The 15,262-nt window shown below is 43.7% G+C and overlaps 1 protein-coding gene across 1 annotated transcript in view; it reads left to right on the plus strand.

Annotated features, from left to right (window-relative positions):
* The window catches only part of dcc (DCC netrin 1 receptor), a 385,109-nt gene that overhangs the window by 214,950 nt on the left and 154,897 nt on the right, over positions 1–15,262 (plus strand). The window contains 2 exon segments of the mRNA XM_041969439.1: positions 5,557–5,716; positions 13,727–13,881. Of these exon segments, the coding sequence (XP_041825373.1) occupies positions 5,557–5,716; positions 13,727–13,881 (315 nt within the window).

Raw genomic sequence — 15,262 nt, forward strand, 5'->3', positions numbered from 1 at the left:
ACAAGTCATGCTTTTATGAAGAACAGAAACTGTAAAAGGAAGCAGAACAAAAGGCTGTTCAGTCTTGGTGGATAAACAACATCAAACCTCAGTCAGGGCATATGAGTGGGCCCTCAACTAGTTGTGGAAGAGGTGGTAATTTAGTAGCTATCCACTCTGTCCTGTTCTTGCTGCTCAGTGTTTACAGTTTTTGGTTATATATATATATATGAGGGTGGAGCTGCAATGACTAGCTAATCAGTGTTACATGGCTACTGGTGATCATGCATCATCCCTTTTTTTCCCTTCCTGCAGCCCGTTGAGATTCGTGCAAACATTAGTACACTGATTATCTTTGGATTCTGGGCTATGGGTGCATCTTTTGAAACGTGCAGTTTCTTACTACAGGAAGAAGCATTTTTATGATAGTTGCATTACAAAACGAGCTGCAGCCCTGCTGCATCACTGTCTTTATGTTTCTCAGAAATCAGAGTTTAATTTTGAGGTGTCACTAACAATGCTTGTCTGTGAAGGTAAAATTCTCAGGTGTGCATCAGTGAATCCGACAGAAATCCTGTTTTCTGTTGCAGAACCTTCAGAGCTGAAAACAAACTCCTGGATGGATCATCCATGCAACAGAAACAATATAAATGCAGAGCAGCTTTCAGGAAATGGACACATGGATAAATAAAACACTGTATGTGTGTGTGTGGGTGTGTGTGCGTGCGTGCGTGTGCGTGCGTGTGTGTGTGTGCAGAGTAATTTTCAGCACTTGTTTGCGTTATCTCGTCGTTGCGTTATCTCTCCGTTGCGTTATCTCGCCGTTGCGTTATCTCGCCGTTGCGTTATCTCGCTGTTGCGTTTTCTCTCCGTTGCGTTATTCTATTCTATTCTATTCTACAGTCATTTAGCAGACTCTTTTATCCAAAGCGACTTACATTTGAGAGGAAGAACAACACAAGCATGAATTCAAACAAGATGGGACGTCATAATTAAGTGATAGTCAGACCGCTTTTGAGTCCAGTTGGACCCAGGTGCTGTCATGTAGTGCTAGTGCAGTGCATATAATTTTTTTTTTTTTTTTTTTTTTTTTTTTTTAGTCATTTTATTTAAATACAGGATCACGATTTCATCACACAATATCAACTTGGTCATAAGTGCATGATTTCATCACATAATATCAACTTGGGCATAAGTGCATCATTTCATCACACAATATCATCTTGGGCATAAGTGCACACAGCTTCTTCAGTACTTGGTTGAGCCAAAAAGCTGGACAAATCTTTCTGACTCATTTAGTTAAGCTAAATGTGGAAATGCTCCTTAAACAACTGAGTCTTTAGCTTGGTCTTAAAAGTGGATACGGACTCTGCGGATCGGACGGAGTTTGGTAGATCGTTCCACCACCGGGGAACAACAGAGGAGAAGAGTCTAGCTACTGATTTTGCGCCACGTTGTGGTGGGAGCACTAGGCGTCTTTCACTGGTAGAGCGTAAGTTTCGATAGGGAGTGTAGCTCTGGATTAAGGAGTGAAGGTAGCCCAGAGCCGTTTGGGTTATTGTTTGTAAGCCAGAAGCAGAGCTTTGAATTTGATGCGTGCTGCAACTGGAAGCCAGTATCTCGCCGTTACGTTATCTCGCCGTTGCGTTATCTCTCCGTTGCGTTATCTCGCCGTTGCGTTATCTCGCCGTTGCGTTATCTCGCTGTTGCGTTATCTCTCTGTTGCGTTATCTCGCAGTTGCGTTATCTCGCTGTTGCGTTATCTCGCTGTTGCGTTATCTCTCCGTTGCGTTGTCTCGCCGTTGCGTTATCTCGCAGTTGCGTTATCTCGCAGTTGCGTTATCTCGCCGTTGCGTTATCTCTCCGTGTCATTATCTCGCAGTTGTGTTATCTCTCTGTTGCGTTATCTCTCTGTTGCGTTATCTCTCCGTTGCGTTATCGCTCCGTTGCGTTATCTCGCCGTTGCGTTATCTCGCCGTTGCGTTATCTCGCCGTTGCGTTATCTCTCCGTTGCGTTATCTCGCTGTTGCGTTATCTCTCTGTTGCGTTATCGCTCTGTTGCGTTAACTCGCAGTTGCGTTATCTCGCAGTTGCGTTATCTCGCCGTTGCGTTATCTCTCCGTTGCATTATCTCTCCGTTGCGTTATCTCGCCGTTACGTTATCTCTCCGTTGCGTTATCTCTCCATTGCGTTATCTCGCTGTTGCGTTATCTATCCGTTGCATTATCTCTCCGTTGCGTTATCTCGCTGTTGCGTTATCTCGCTGTTGCGTTATCTCTCCGTTGCGTTATCTCTCCGTTGCGTTATCTCGCTGTTGCGTTATCTCGCTGTTGCGTTATCTCTCCGTTGCGTTATCTCTCCGTTGCGTTATCTCGCTGTTGCGTTATCTCTCTGTTGCGTTATCTCGCAGTTGCGTTATCTCGCAGTTGCGTTATCTCGCAGTTGCGTTATCTCGCAGTTGCGTTATCTCGCTGTTGCGTTATCTCGCTGTTGCGTTATCTCTCCGTTGCGTTGTCTCGCCATTGCGTTATCTCGCAGTTGCGTTATCTCGCAGTTGCGTTATCTCGCCGTTGCGTTATCTCGCCGTTGCGTTATCTCTCCATGTCATTATCTCGCAGTTGTGTTATCTCTCTGTTGCGTTATCTCTCTGTTGCGTTATCTCTCCGTTGCGTTATCTCGCAGTTGCGTTATCTCGCAGTTGCGTTATCTCGCAGTTGCGTTATCTCGCTGTTGCGTTATCTCTCTGTTGCGTTATCTCGCTGTTGCGTTATCTCGCTGTTGCGTTATCTCTCCGTTGCGTTATCTCTCCGTTGCGTTATCTCGCTGTTGCGTTATCTCTCTGTTGCGTTATCTCGCAGTTGCGTTATCTCGCAGTTGCGTTATCTCGCTGTTGCGTTATCTCTCCGTTGCGTTGTCTCGCCGTTGCGTTATCTCGCAGTTGCGTTATCTCGCAGTTGCGTTATCTCGCCGTTGCGTTATCTCGCCGTTGCGTTATCTCGCCGTTGCGTTATCTCGCCGTTGCGTTATCTCTCCGTTGCGTTATCTCGCTGTTGCGTTATCTCTCTGTTGCGTTATCGCTCCGTTGCGTTGTCTCGCCGTTGCGTTATCTCGCAGTTGCGTTATCTCGCAGTTGCGTTATCTCGCCGTTGCGTTATCTCGCCGTTGCGTTATCTGTCCATGTCATTATCTCGCAGTTGTGTTATCTCTCTGTTGCGTTATCTCTCTGTTGCGTTATCTCTCCGTTGCGTTATCTCGCAGTTGCGTTATCTCGCAGTTGCGTTATCTCGCAGTTGCGTTATCTCGCTGTTGCGTTATCTCGCTGTTGCGTTATCTCTCCGTTGCGTTGTCTCGCCGTTGCGTTATCTCGCAGTTGCGTTATCTCGCAGTTGCGTTATCTCGCCGTTGCGTTATCTCGCCGTTGCGTTATCTGTCCATGTCATTATCTCGCAGTTGTGTTATCTCTCTGTTGCGTTATCTCTCTGTTGCGTTATCTCTCCGTTGCGTTATCTCGCCGTTGCGTTATCTCGCCGTTGCGTTATCTCTCCGTTGCGTTATCTCGCTGTTGCGTTATCTCTCTGTTGCGTTATCGCTCCGTTGCGTTAACTCGCAGTTGCGTTATCTCGCAGTTGCGTTATCTCGCCGTTGCGTTATCTCGCCGTTGCGTTATCTCTCCGTTGCGTTATCTCGCCGTTGCGTTATCTCGCCGTTGCGTTATCTCTCCGTTGCGTTATCTCTCCGTTGCGTTATCTCTCCGTTGCGTTATCTCGCTGTTGCGTTATCTCTCTGTTGCGTTATCTCTCCGTTGCGTTATCTCGCTGTTGCGTTATCTCGCTGTTGCGTTATCTCTCCGTTGCATTATCTCGCTGTTGCGTTATCTCGCAGTTGCGTTATCTCGCAGTTGCGTTAACTCGCAGTTGCGTTATCTCGCAGTTGTGTTATCTCGCCGTTGCGTTATCTCGCCGTTACGTTATCTCTCCGTTGCGTTATCTCGCAGTTGCGTTATCTCTCCGTTGCGTTATCTCGCCGTTGCGTTATCTCGCTGTTGCGTTATCTCGCTGTTGCGTTATCTCTCTGTTGCGTTATCTCTCCGTTGCGTTATCTCTCTGTTGCGTTATCTCGCAGTTGCGTTATCTCGCCGTTGCGTTATCTCTCTGTTGCGTTATCTCGCAGTTGCTTTATCTCGGCATTGCTTTATGATAGCCATCAGATTGTGTTACTTTACTTTACCAGCATTATAATCAACTCAGACTTCAATAAAGGTGTTTTCAAGACTTTGCTTTTCTTCTACGACATACGTTTATAGACTACCTGCACTTGTAAAAGTGTTTCACTGGATGCAATGTTGTTTGTACTTCCCGGCCACCGTAGTGCAGCAACATGCTGCTTTAACATGATCCCAAGGCAAGTTAGGAAGTATGGTTTCTCAGCTTCCAGATGCTTCGGTGCAATGGAGGTTCCAGGAATCCACGTAATAAAGGTCAGTGTGACCTCAAAAGAAAAAGTTTTTCACCATGGGGACTGTTGGACCTACAGAAAAGACAGAGGAGACTCAGACAAAGGTCTGGCAGAAATATAAACCATGGGGTCTATAGACGCTGGGGACAAGGAACAGAAGCAGGTGAAGCAAATGAGCTCATTAAACTGGGTGCTAATGAACAGGAGGTAAAACAGGATGAAATACAGGAGGGGGATGAACTACAAACACAGGAAACCAGACAGAAACAAACATGAACCAGCAGGACATAAAACAACTAAACCAAAAACCAAGAGACCATGACGGGATTCTGTTTTTATCTATATTTTACGCAATATGCTGACTTTTTTTTTTATTGTCGTGGTTGTAAATATTAGCATTTTCCTAGTTGGCTAGCGAGCTAGTAATTAGCTCTCTGCCCAGAGAGCAGGTTTCTAACGACAGGTGTTAGAAACTGTGTTCTACTCCAGCGTCTATTCTGTGAATATAATCCAGATATCCTCATATAACGCCGTTTTATGATACAATATGAATGTCAACGTTGCATCAAAATTAGCTAAACGTATATTTGGACTGTTGAATTAATGATGGTCAACATTCAGTTTGTTTTATCATCAGCTCAGCATTTAAATGTTTTTGTCTGATTGAGCTTCTCCTGGTTAGAAAGGTGTCTGATGGTGATGCTGTATCACCTGACTAGCGACCATCCTATCAGGATCATGCAAATTCAGATGTTTGTTGATTGACGCTTCAGATGCTCTGCTGCTTTTTCTTCCTGCCTGTGACCTTCTTTACCACTCTTCTTCCTCCTTTTCCTCCTTCTTGTCTTTTACCTTCCTTATCTGCTCATCTCATCGCTCCTTTTCTGTTTTTTATTTGCTCCACCACCCGCACTCGCCTCCTGCACCTCCCCTCCGTCCTCTTTTTGTTCTCATTGCTGCTTGTCCTCCCTCCCCATCCCTTCCTTCCCCTGAATGAACTGATAACAGAGGCCACGCCCACTCAGTATAGACCTGCCTTCACACCCCCCCTTTCCCCTGGTCCTCCTCCAACTCCTTCTGGCTCCCCTTTGACTTACTCCTCCTCCTCTGATCCCCCACCAGTGTCCCCCAGCCCAGGCGTTGCCCTTCCCTCTGCCCCCCGCGACCTGGTCCCTGTCCTAGTGTCCAGCCGATTCGTCCGACTCAGCTGGCGCCCTCCAGCGGAGACAGGAGGAGGTGTGCAGACCTATGGTGTCTATTATTCCCAGGACGGAGTTGAGAGGTAAGACACTTCTTTTTTCTCTATCCCACGTCTTGGTCTGATGAATTTTTATTCTACCTCCAGGGCTACGTTCAGAACTGAGAACTTTTCATTCAAGAGGCTCATGTCCAGGGGCAACTTCTCCAAGAATCTACCTGCTTATAATCACTCATACTCTAATTTATCATGGTTGCCTCGGCTTTTTCACATGTCTGAAGCAGCTTTACTCAGAACAGAACCTCAGTGATGTGAAAGCAGTGTAGCTTCTTACATCATCATCAACAGCAGCAGACGAAGGTCCTGCCGTGACAAACATCAATCATCTGTAGCAGTTTCTTTTTTCTGTTTTACCGTACAGGTTCTCCTCGGCTCTGACAGGTAGCTGCATCCACTGCTACGGAAACAGAGGGGTTTAAAGCTTCTGATCGGTTCATTCTGGTCTCAGTTAACTCTTTATAGCCCAAAATGGAGAGAAAATTCTAAAATTTTTAATCTGACGTCTTCATTTGACCCTTTAACAAAAGGTTAAAAAAAAGAAATAACAAAAATAAAAAAGAAATTTTGGGATATTGACAGTTTATCACCGTGTGACAAATCATGATTATTGTAGTGCAGAAAGTGTCCACCAGAGGGCAGAAAACAAGAATCAGATTATGTTCAATGGGGTTTTGAGCAATGTTTTTATTATAAAGTGACCCAAAAGGTCCCAGAAACTGTATGGATCACATATGGGGTTAGAGGGTTAAGTAAAGAACCAATGAGCTGCAGTTCAGCTTGTTTCATGGTCCGGTGGTCATGATAGAACGTTCTGAATATTTGGATGAATAACTTATTCAAGCACAGGGACCATAGTGACCATAGTTTATTTGAGCAGGTTGGTCCAGTGTTAGTTGGGTGTTGGATCTATAGATTTTTATGGACCAGTCAGACCAGTAAATGAACTGTGTTGGCCCAAAAACCACATTGGTCCACTAGTAAAATGTCCAGTATGCCATATGGCCAGCCCGTCCCTGTCCACAGGTCATCGGTGTGTTACATCATGCTGTAAACACGTCGCACATAAAAGCATCAACAACCAGTTCTCACTCCCAGCTTGATGTATTAAAACAGCTGTTGAACAATTTTCATGATATCGTCCATGTTTTCCACAGCAAGCAAAGATAAAGCAGCAAAAACATCAGCGACCCGTCCGAGAGCAGCCATGGCTCACATTACTTCACTTTATGCTAACGCTGCCCCCCAGTGGCAGCAAAATGCAACTACACAGAGCCTGCTGAATATGCCCTGGATCTTACATGGTTTTAAGCTAACACGTGTGAAGGATGTTTTCCTGTTGATTTTTACTTTTTATTGCATTCCGTTGGCAGGGTAATAAAAACAATAAGAATAAATAGGAAACAGTTGAGTTTTTACATAAAAAAATTGTCAGTAACAATGCCTCTGTCCTTAGATCCACAGCTCTAAATGCTTCACGTGACATCAGCAAATCTTGGGCTGATGTTAGAGGCTCTCACATCCAGCCTTTTAAGCTTTGTTACCTCAAGACAATTCAGCCTGCAGAGATTCAGGGCTGTGAAAAGCATGCTGGAAAAGCAGTAAGTAAAGTTTAGTCCTAGAACAATACAATAAAGAGAATCTGTCAGTTGTAATGACTTACAGAAGGAGCAGGCAGAGGTTTTGTCAGCTCCAGTGACTTGGAGAAAAACACAGAGATGGGTTTTGTCAGTACTAATAACTTGCAGAAAATAAGTGAGGAGGCTGAGAGAAGCAATGAAAGAGGGACAAAAGGAGAAGATACAAAGAGAAGGATCCCACTTTGTCTAGGCTGTAATGACCTGCAGGACACTTGCTGACAGAAATACAGAAATATTTAGACAGATCAAGAGTTGAAGTGAAAATCATGAAAAAGGGCACAGAAAGGATGGATAAAAAGCTCAGTACCTGTCTTACAAATCACACTGTGATTTCCAGAACGTTAGCAAACCCATAATTACCACCGTTTCCATGTGAGTAGTATTAGGCTGCACCCATCCATTCCCCCTCAGTACAATCACCTACAACAGCCGCATGGTTCACTTCACAAAACACACGTTTTTTTGTTCTTTAAACACAGTTACAGAAACATGTATTGAACCAATCAGGTTAAAGGGAGCACAGACAATCAGGAAATCCATCTGAGATGAGCGTCATCAGATTCAAACAAATTACTGCTCTTAGCTCTCACTTCTTTGTAGACTCTTTGAGAATTTTACGCAACTTGTAGCAGGTGTTGTTGAGCAGCCAGTTATTCCCTGTGTATGTCCTAACCCTAGCTGAGTGATATATAAATCTGAAATAAAAAGAGCATTCAGATAACATTACTGCTGGATGTAAAGCCATGTTTCACCATGTGCGTTAGCACTGTATGCCAACCTATGCGTGCTAACCTAAGTGTGCTAACCTAAGTGTGCTAACCTAAGCATGTTAACATTAATGTGTTAACCTAAGCATGCAAACCTAAACGTGCTTAAGTAAGCGTGCTAACCTAAGCGTGATAACATAAGCGTGCTTACCTAAACGTGCTAACCTAAGCATGCTAACCTAAGTCTGCTAACCTAAGCATGCTAACCTAAGCGTTCTGAACTAAGCGTGCTTACCTAAGTGTGCTAACCTAAGTGTGCTAACCTACGCATGCTAACCTAAGCGTGCCTATTTAAGCGTGCTAACATAAGCATGCTTACCTAAACGTGCTAACCTAAGCGTGCTAACCTAAGTGTGCTAACCTAAGTATGCTAACCTACACATGCTAACCTAAGCGTGCCTATGTAAGCATGCTAACTTAACGTGCTAACCTAAGCATGCTAACCTAAGCATGCTGAAGTGCACTAACTCTGATGGAGGTATTTAGTTATACAAACTGCAGGTTTGTGCTGGGTGGGAAGGACCAAAGTTATTACAGTTAATTCTGATATCAACATGAAATTTTGGGTTTCAATTCAGTGCAAACTTGATACTGAAGCTATTGAGAGACACACAGCAGGAAAGCTGTCAGGAGATCACAAAAACAGGAAAGATACCAAAGGCTGATTCTGGATATCCATATAAAAGTTATAAATCTATAAATCTGAAAGAAACATGTTTGTACCAAAGTGATGGACTAACAGCAGAGTGACATTATCAGTGAATGATAGCAGATTTTTCCTGTTTTTGTAAAGGATGGAGTTTTCTGTCATGTTTAGGTTTTTTTGTAGGTGATTTAATCAGAAAGTGCTTCAGAGCAGGTTTGTAACCTATCATCAGCTCAATGTTCCAACAGACTTAACTTCCTGAGTCTGGTTTGCATTCCTCTGTGGGAGAAATCCCACTGGAAGGTTCTGGAAGTTCAGCTCATGTTGAGGAGACGCCAGAGCCCACCGCTGCTGGCCAACTAGAATCATTCCAAATGCTCGATATCTACAGATCCAGTTGGAAAAAAAACATTCTCTCACACAGAAAATATAATTTCTTAAACTAACTTGAGGTCACCCAGTTGGGGGACTGCAGTGCTAAACTGGCAACCTCGCCAGAACTTGTGGACTCAAACCTCCAGTTTAGTTCTGCTTGGCTTTACCGGAGCTGGTCTTTGCAGAGATGATGTTCACACATTGACCTATGATCAGGTTTAGAGCTGCAGCTGCATTATTCCCCAAATATTCATGTTCATCCTGAACAGGGTTTGTAGTTTTAAGCACACCTGACTTTGTTTATTCATGCTATGTGACATGTATTGTTCGCCAGTAACACGTCTACTGACACACATTTCCTCTATAGCCGCGTTTCCATTACAGTATTTCGTAAAATAAAAATTTTATTTCTAACATTTCGATAAAGTGCAATTGCGATTTGCAGGTGTGTCTATTGAATGGTGTTTAGCGCATTAGCCGTTATTTTTGTAAAATCTGGTCCCGCGAGAGTCCGCTTTGATCTTTGTAAAACTCTTGCATTTTGCCGTTGTTTGCTATAAAGAATGACGATTATATTTTTTTCTTTAATTAATTTCTTTAATTAATTTCTTTAATTCTTTAATTATTTCATGCTATTTGAAATGAACTGGTCACGTGACCTGCTACGTCACGAAGCGTAAATGCAAGAAAAGTGTTTCCATGACACTTTTGCGATATACTTCTATATTGACACGTCTGAAAAACCACTTCATGAGAGCTTAGAAACTTTTTAGCGATATTTGAGTTTTTTTTTTAAAAGATAGGTGTTTCCATATTTTTTATTGCGATATTTAGCTTTTGTGCAATTTTAGAGGTAATGGAAACGCACCTTCTGACTCCTGTTCACACAGACCTCGCGCTTGCAGTGAGGCCATCTTCAAGCAGAGGCCTAGGAAATGTGCGCAGGGCTGAAATGCACGTGTGGAATAAAGTCATTAATATTTCAACTCGCATGTATTTATCATTACTGGGCTCAACGCTGTTGGATGTGTAGTCGACACAGCGTACACGTAGCGGACATAACTTCCAGGTCACATAACTGGAAGAAAAAACTGAAATCAAATCCAGGCCCCGGTTTTCCCAGTTTCCATTTAGGAAATTAAATAAATCTATTTTTTTTCTTCCTTTTTTTTATTATCTTACTTTTAATCATTTTAATGTAATTTAATATTTTATTGTGATTATGTGTTGATGCCTTTTACTATTTCTAAATATCTGTAATATCTTTGTTTTATGTAAAGCACTTTGAATTGTCCTGTACATGAAATGTGCTATACATATAAACTACCTTTAACTTTCTATTTTACCTTTAAAAGGAAAAACAAACTGCCTGGACATACAGGGGTTGTAATGGAGATTTCTGGGTGGTAGAGCACTGGAGATCTGTCTCTGGAGATGTGTCTTATTTTAATGGGAAAACCTGCAGAATTAAGTGGTGAAAAGGTTCAGGTCCTTACCAGCAGCAACCATGTGACCATGCTCTGAGGCATAGAAGAGCGGATTCAGGTACCAGCACCAGTTGAAAACCTGCTTTCTGGCCAGTCATATGAGCCCGAAGTCCGTGCCACCTGTGCTTCAGTGCCACATGTGAAAATGCCAGAAGCTGAAACCACCGCACCCTTTGCATTCAGGACCGCTAGCTGGCCTTAAAAGAGAAGAGCAGTGAGTATTTCAGTAGCAGACAATCAGGCTGAGAGCATGGACGCTCTGGTGACCCTGGGGAAGGACACTATAGTGGGAGTGCAGTGCATAAACCCTTCATCCGAAAAATTAATCCACATCGAAGAGGCCAGCAGAGTCTAAACAACAAGCTGAAACCCCTCACTACAGAGATGTGGAAAAAAGTCTGTAAGTCAACCTTACAGTCTGGAGTATTTTACTGGGATGGTTTGTCCCCTGGAGGAAAGTCGCTGCCTGTCAGGATCAACTACAATGACTACAAGTTCCTAGGACAGGCCAGGATCGAAGCAGTCAGACAATGAAATACTCTGAGTCAGCGCTCATATCGCTCTGTCATCGGTAACTGTAAATAGGTCCAAGTTGCATGAAAACCCCCAGACATGAAACGAAGTCTGGCTGGACTCAGACTGCTGGAATTTCATGTCTGAGAAGGAATACAGTGTTTGATGTCTTATTCAGCAGTTTCTGACCTGACAGGAACACCAGCAGCTGCTGAGTAGCAGGTGGTAAACCAGTCAGTCTCCTGCACAGCTGCACATGCTGTCCTAACGCCACTGGTGCATGGTAGCAACCAGCTAAGTACCCTGGACTCATGCTACGATGGTCCACAGCGTGAAACTTGTTTACAATAATAGTTGAACAAACTTTATTCTGTTCCCCGACCTGCATGACGATGCCCACGTACTGGTCAGCGAACCCCAGCCTGGACCCGGCGTTCCGGAGACATCAAGCCACGTCATTCCACTTCTTCACACACGCTTTTCTCCTTGGTCATACCTGCAGTTTTTTTAGGATTGGCTGTCATATCTGCATCGTTCGTATAGAAAAGGCGAGTTTATTTCTACAGAACATTTCATGTAGAAGTTAATTCAAAGTTCTTTACATTAAACATTAACAGCGTTACAGATGATGCAATAAAAACCTTAAAAAGCAGCAGATTTCCTGCAGAGACGATGAGACCAGAAACGTTTCACCTGGATTTAAAGAAGGTTTCATCTCCGCTGGCAGAAGGTCGCAGACACAACCTGCCTGGTCATGGTTTTCACGTTTCACTATCCATGCATCGCAGCTCCGTCACCGCTGTGTTGACGACATGTGGACAAACACTTATTTCACACCTTTTGGACTGGATGTACTCAGAAAGAGTTAACAGGTTAGCTGGAAATCATTTCTGGCTCATTTATTGTTCCCTTTAAAACAATAAATAAGGAGAAGGCCTTGAATGTGAAGTAGAAGTAGCCACTCCCAGTTCAAATAACTTCTTTTATGAGTCAGAAGTAAACATTACTAAAAGTTATAAAGCTACGTATTGCAGTACTATATAAAGGCAGCTGAACAGAAATAGATTTGATGTGCGCCGATCCAGCCGTCGATGGGGAAGCAGAAACTACTAGAACTGGGTTCAGAACTGTCCAACCATCATTAAAACTGGAAGGATGGAGGGAACCATCGTCTTCCAGGAAGAAACGTGGTCAGAAACACATCCTGAATGATGATGATCGGTGGTTCAATGTTTGGTTGAACCAGATGGAAGAAAAACAGCAGTAGAACTCAGGACCATGTTTAATAGTGAAAGTTAGAACATTTCCACATGAACAGAAACTCAAGGGACTGAACAGCAGTGGAGCCAGAAGAAAACCACTAACCAGTGAGGCTAACCGGAGAAAAAGGCTTCAGGTCTCTAGGGAGCATAAAGACTGGACTCTGGAGCCATGGAAGAAGGTCATGTGGTCTGATGAGTCCAGGTCTACCCTGGTCCAGAGTGATGGAGAATCAGGGTAAGAAGAGAGGAGAATGAAGGGATGCAGCATCATGCCTAGTACTGCTGTACAGGTCTAGATCTAGGTTCAGGTCTAGGATCAGGTCTTGGTACAGCTCTAGGTTTGGGTCTAGGTACAGCTCTAGGTTCAGGTCTATGTTCAGGTCTAGATTCGGGTCTAAGTTCATGTCTAGGTTCACGTCTAGGTATAGCTCTAGATTCACGTCTATGTTCAGGCCTAGATTCAGGTCTAGGTTCAGGTCTATGTTCAGGCCTAGATTCAGGTCTAGGTTCAGGTCTAGGTACAGCTCTAGGTACAGCTCTAGGTTCAGGTCTAGGTTCATGTCTAGGATCAGGTCTAGGTTCAGGTCTAGGATCAGGTCTAGGTTATTCCATCTTCCCTGATGGTTCAGTGCAGGATTCATGGGGCTCAGACTGTGAGAGACTGGTTCAGGGAACAGGAGACATCATCTAGACAGTTACATCAAAGACTTTGACGGACCAGCAGAGTGAGACCTTCTGCTGGACTCCACCTCCAACCTGTTGCTCAAAGCTGTTATTCTGTGGCCATAGTTGTGGTTAGTGATGAGTATTTTCCAGAATCTCAAACTCTTCCCTGACTCTATGCTGTGTTACAGTCTTTAGAACACCCTGATCCTGATTAAATAACCTTTTATTCTCTAATGCTTGTTGAAGGCTGCAAACCAGTTTTACAGTATTTCGCCTCCAAAGTTAAGGATGAATTATCTCCTATAAATAAAGTGAAGACATGAAGTGAAAGTGAACGCGTGCTCGATCCTTGCGAATACTTTCTGTATTGAGTAAATAAGCTTGATAGATATTATCTGTATAGGGCTCCTTCCGAATGAGCCGACCCTCTGTGTGTGGGATGCTACGTTGGAAACGTGCTCGCTGTTGCCGCGGGGTTTGGTTCCCCAGAGATTTGGTGATTACTCGTAAAAACGCTAGGTTGAAGAGGTGCAGTAATCTGTGGATTAGCTAAGGGATTACACAGATTACAGCTCTGATTATCTGCGCTGTGATGATGGAGGCGACTCCACAGACAGTCAGTGGATTTTAGAAGATCACCTCTAAGTTTCTCTCTGCTTTCACTGTGTTTTCCTGCACTAGGGAGAGGTCAGTGAACGTGTCAGAGCCGGAGTCTCTGGAACTGACGGTTTCCAACCTGAAACCAGAGGAGAGCTACACCTTCAGAGTAATCGCTTACAATGAGGTGGGGCCTGGAGAGAGCTCCGCCCCCCTCAGGATCACCACCAAGCCAGACCGTAAGACACACACACAGACACACCCACACACATACACACACACACACACATGCACAGTGATTGATATTTTCATTTTGGATCAATGCTATTGGACTGTTGATCATGGAATAAACAGGTTTTGTTACCGAGGGTGGGTTCTAAGGGCAGCCGTGGGGGACACAGTCCCTCCCAGGTACCCCCCCAAGACAATGCTATTCTAACAAATATTCAGTATTAACAACCCTTTATCTGGCTAAACCTTATGTGCCCAGATGCAGCATCATCCCCCCCCACCTGTCCACCACCATGTGTCCACCACCACGTGTTCACCATCTGTTCCTCACCTGTCCAACCACATGTCCACATGGGGAAAATATCTGTCTGTCCAGACTCTTTGTCTAGGCGTTTCAGAAAGAGGGTGTAAAGGTCATAAAAGCAGCAGATGTGGTGAACCAGCTGACCCTCATTTGGCTCAAAGCAGGTTTTTCTAGGAATAATAAGTGATGGATATATTGGTCGATGACCTTAGTTTTAATAATCAGTTATTTTTCTAAATTCTAAACTTTTTTATAAAAGGTCTTTTATTTCCATATGCTCCACTGGACCCTCCATGAACCAGCCCTGCACGTTACACCCTGCACTGTGTGCCAGATGATTCATGGAGGATTTCAGACAATGAAACGTTTGGGTTTTTCATCTTCCATCTGCTTAGGTCACTGATAAAACCTCAGCCAGGTGAGAGCTTCATTTCTGGGGAAACTACTGCAGGAGCTTGTTCCAGTTTCCATGCAGTCTGAGACACAAGGGAGGATCTTTCTGCAATGGAAAAGTGTGAAACATTGAGCAGGTCACCACAACTTAAGTGAAGTGGTCATACTGTTAAAAGATCAGTGTGTGAATCCAGGAGCCAACGGCTTCATTCAGATTTAATGGAAACCCACAGCCAGGATTTTTTTTTTTGCATGAGCCAGATTTCAGACTGTGTGGTGGCGATAGTGGAGTTATGATCTTAACAATCAACATATCTGTAAACGATTAACTATCATCTGCTGACAGGGCTGAGTCCCCCAGCTCTTCACTGTTTCCCAGAGATTTTATTCTCTCACCAGTTACCATGTTTAGCTGCTGTGTCATCACCAGTGAGATGAAATTCACAGGGAATGTTATTTCATTTGCAGCGAGTTTCACAATGATGCCCAAATTAGTCTGAATAAATTTGTAATGTTTGAATAACTGGTTGTTTTTTCTTTGATAAAGACAGGAAACGCATGTCATACTTAAATCTTGCATAAAAAGTAGTGGATTATTTCTTGTTGTAACATCGCTGACTGCTGTTAAATCTTCTACCAATGAAACGTCTGTTCATTTACCTTCAACCACACTAGTGAAAAATGGAAAAAGA

This window comes from Melanotaenia boesemani, chromosome 19 (genome assembly GCF_017639745.1).
Source record: "Melanotaenia boesemani isolate fMelBoe1 chromosome 19, fMelBoe1.pri, whole genome shotgun sequence".
Taxonomy (NCBI): Eukaryota; Metazoa; Chordata; class Actinopteri; order Atheriniformes; family Melanotaeniidae; genus Melanotaenia; species Melanotaenia boesemani.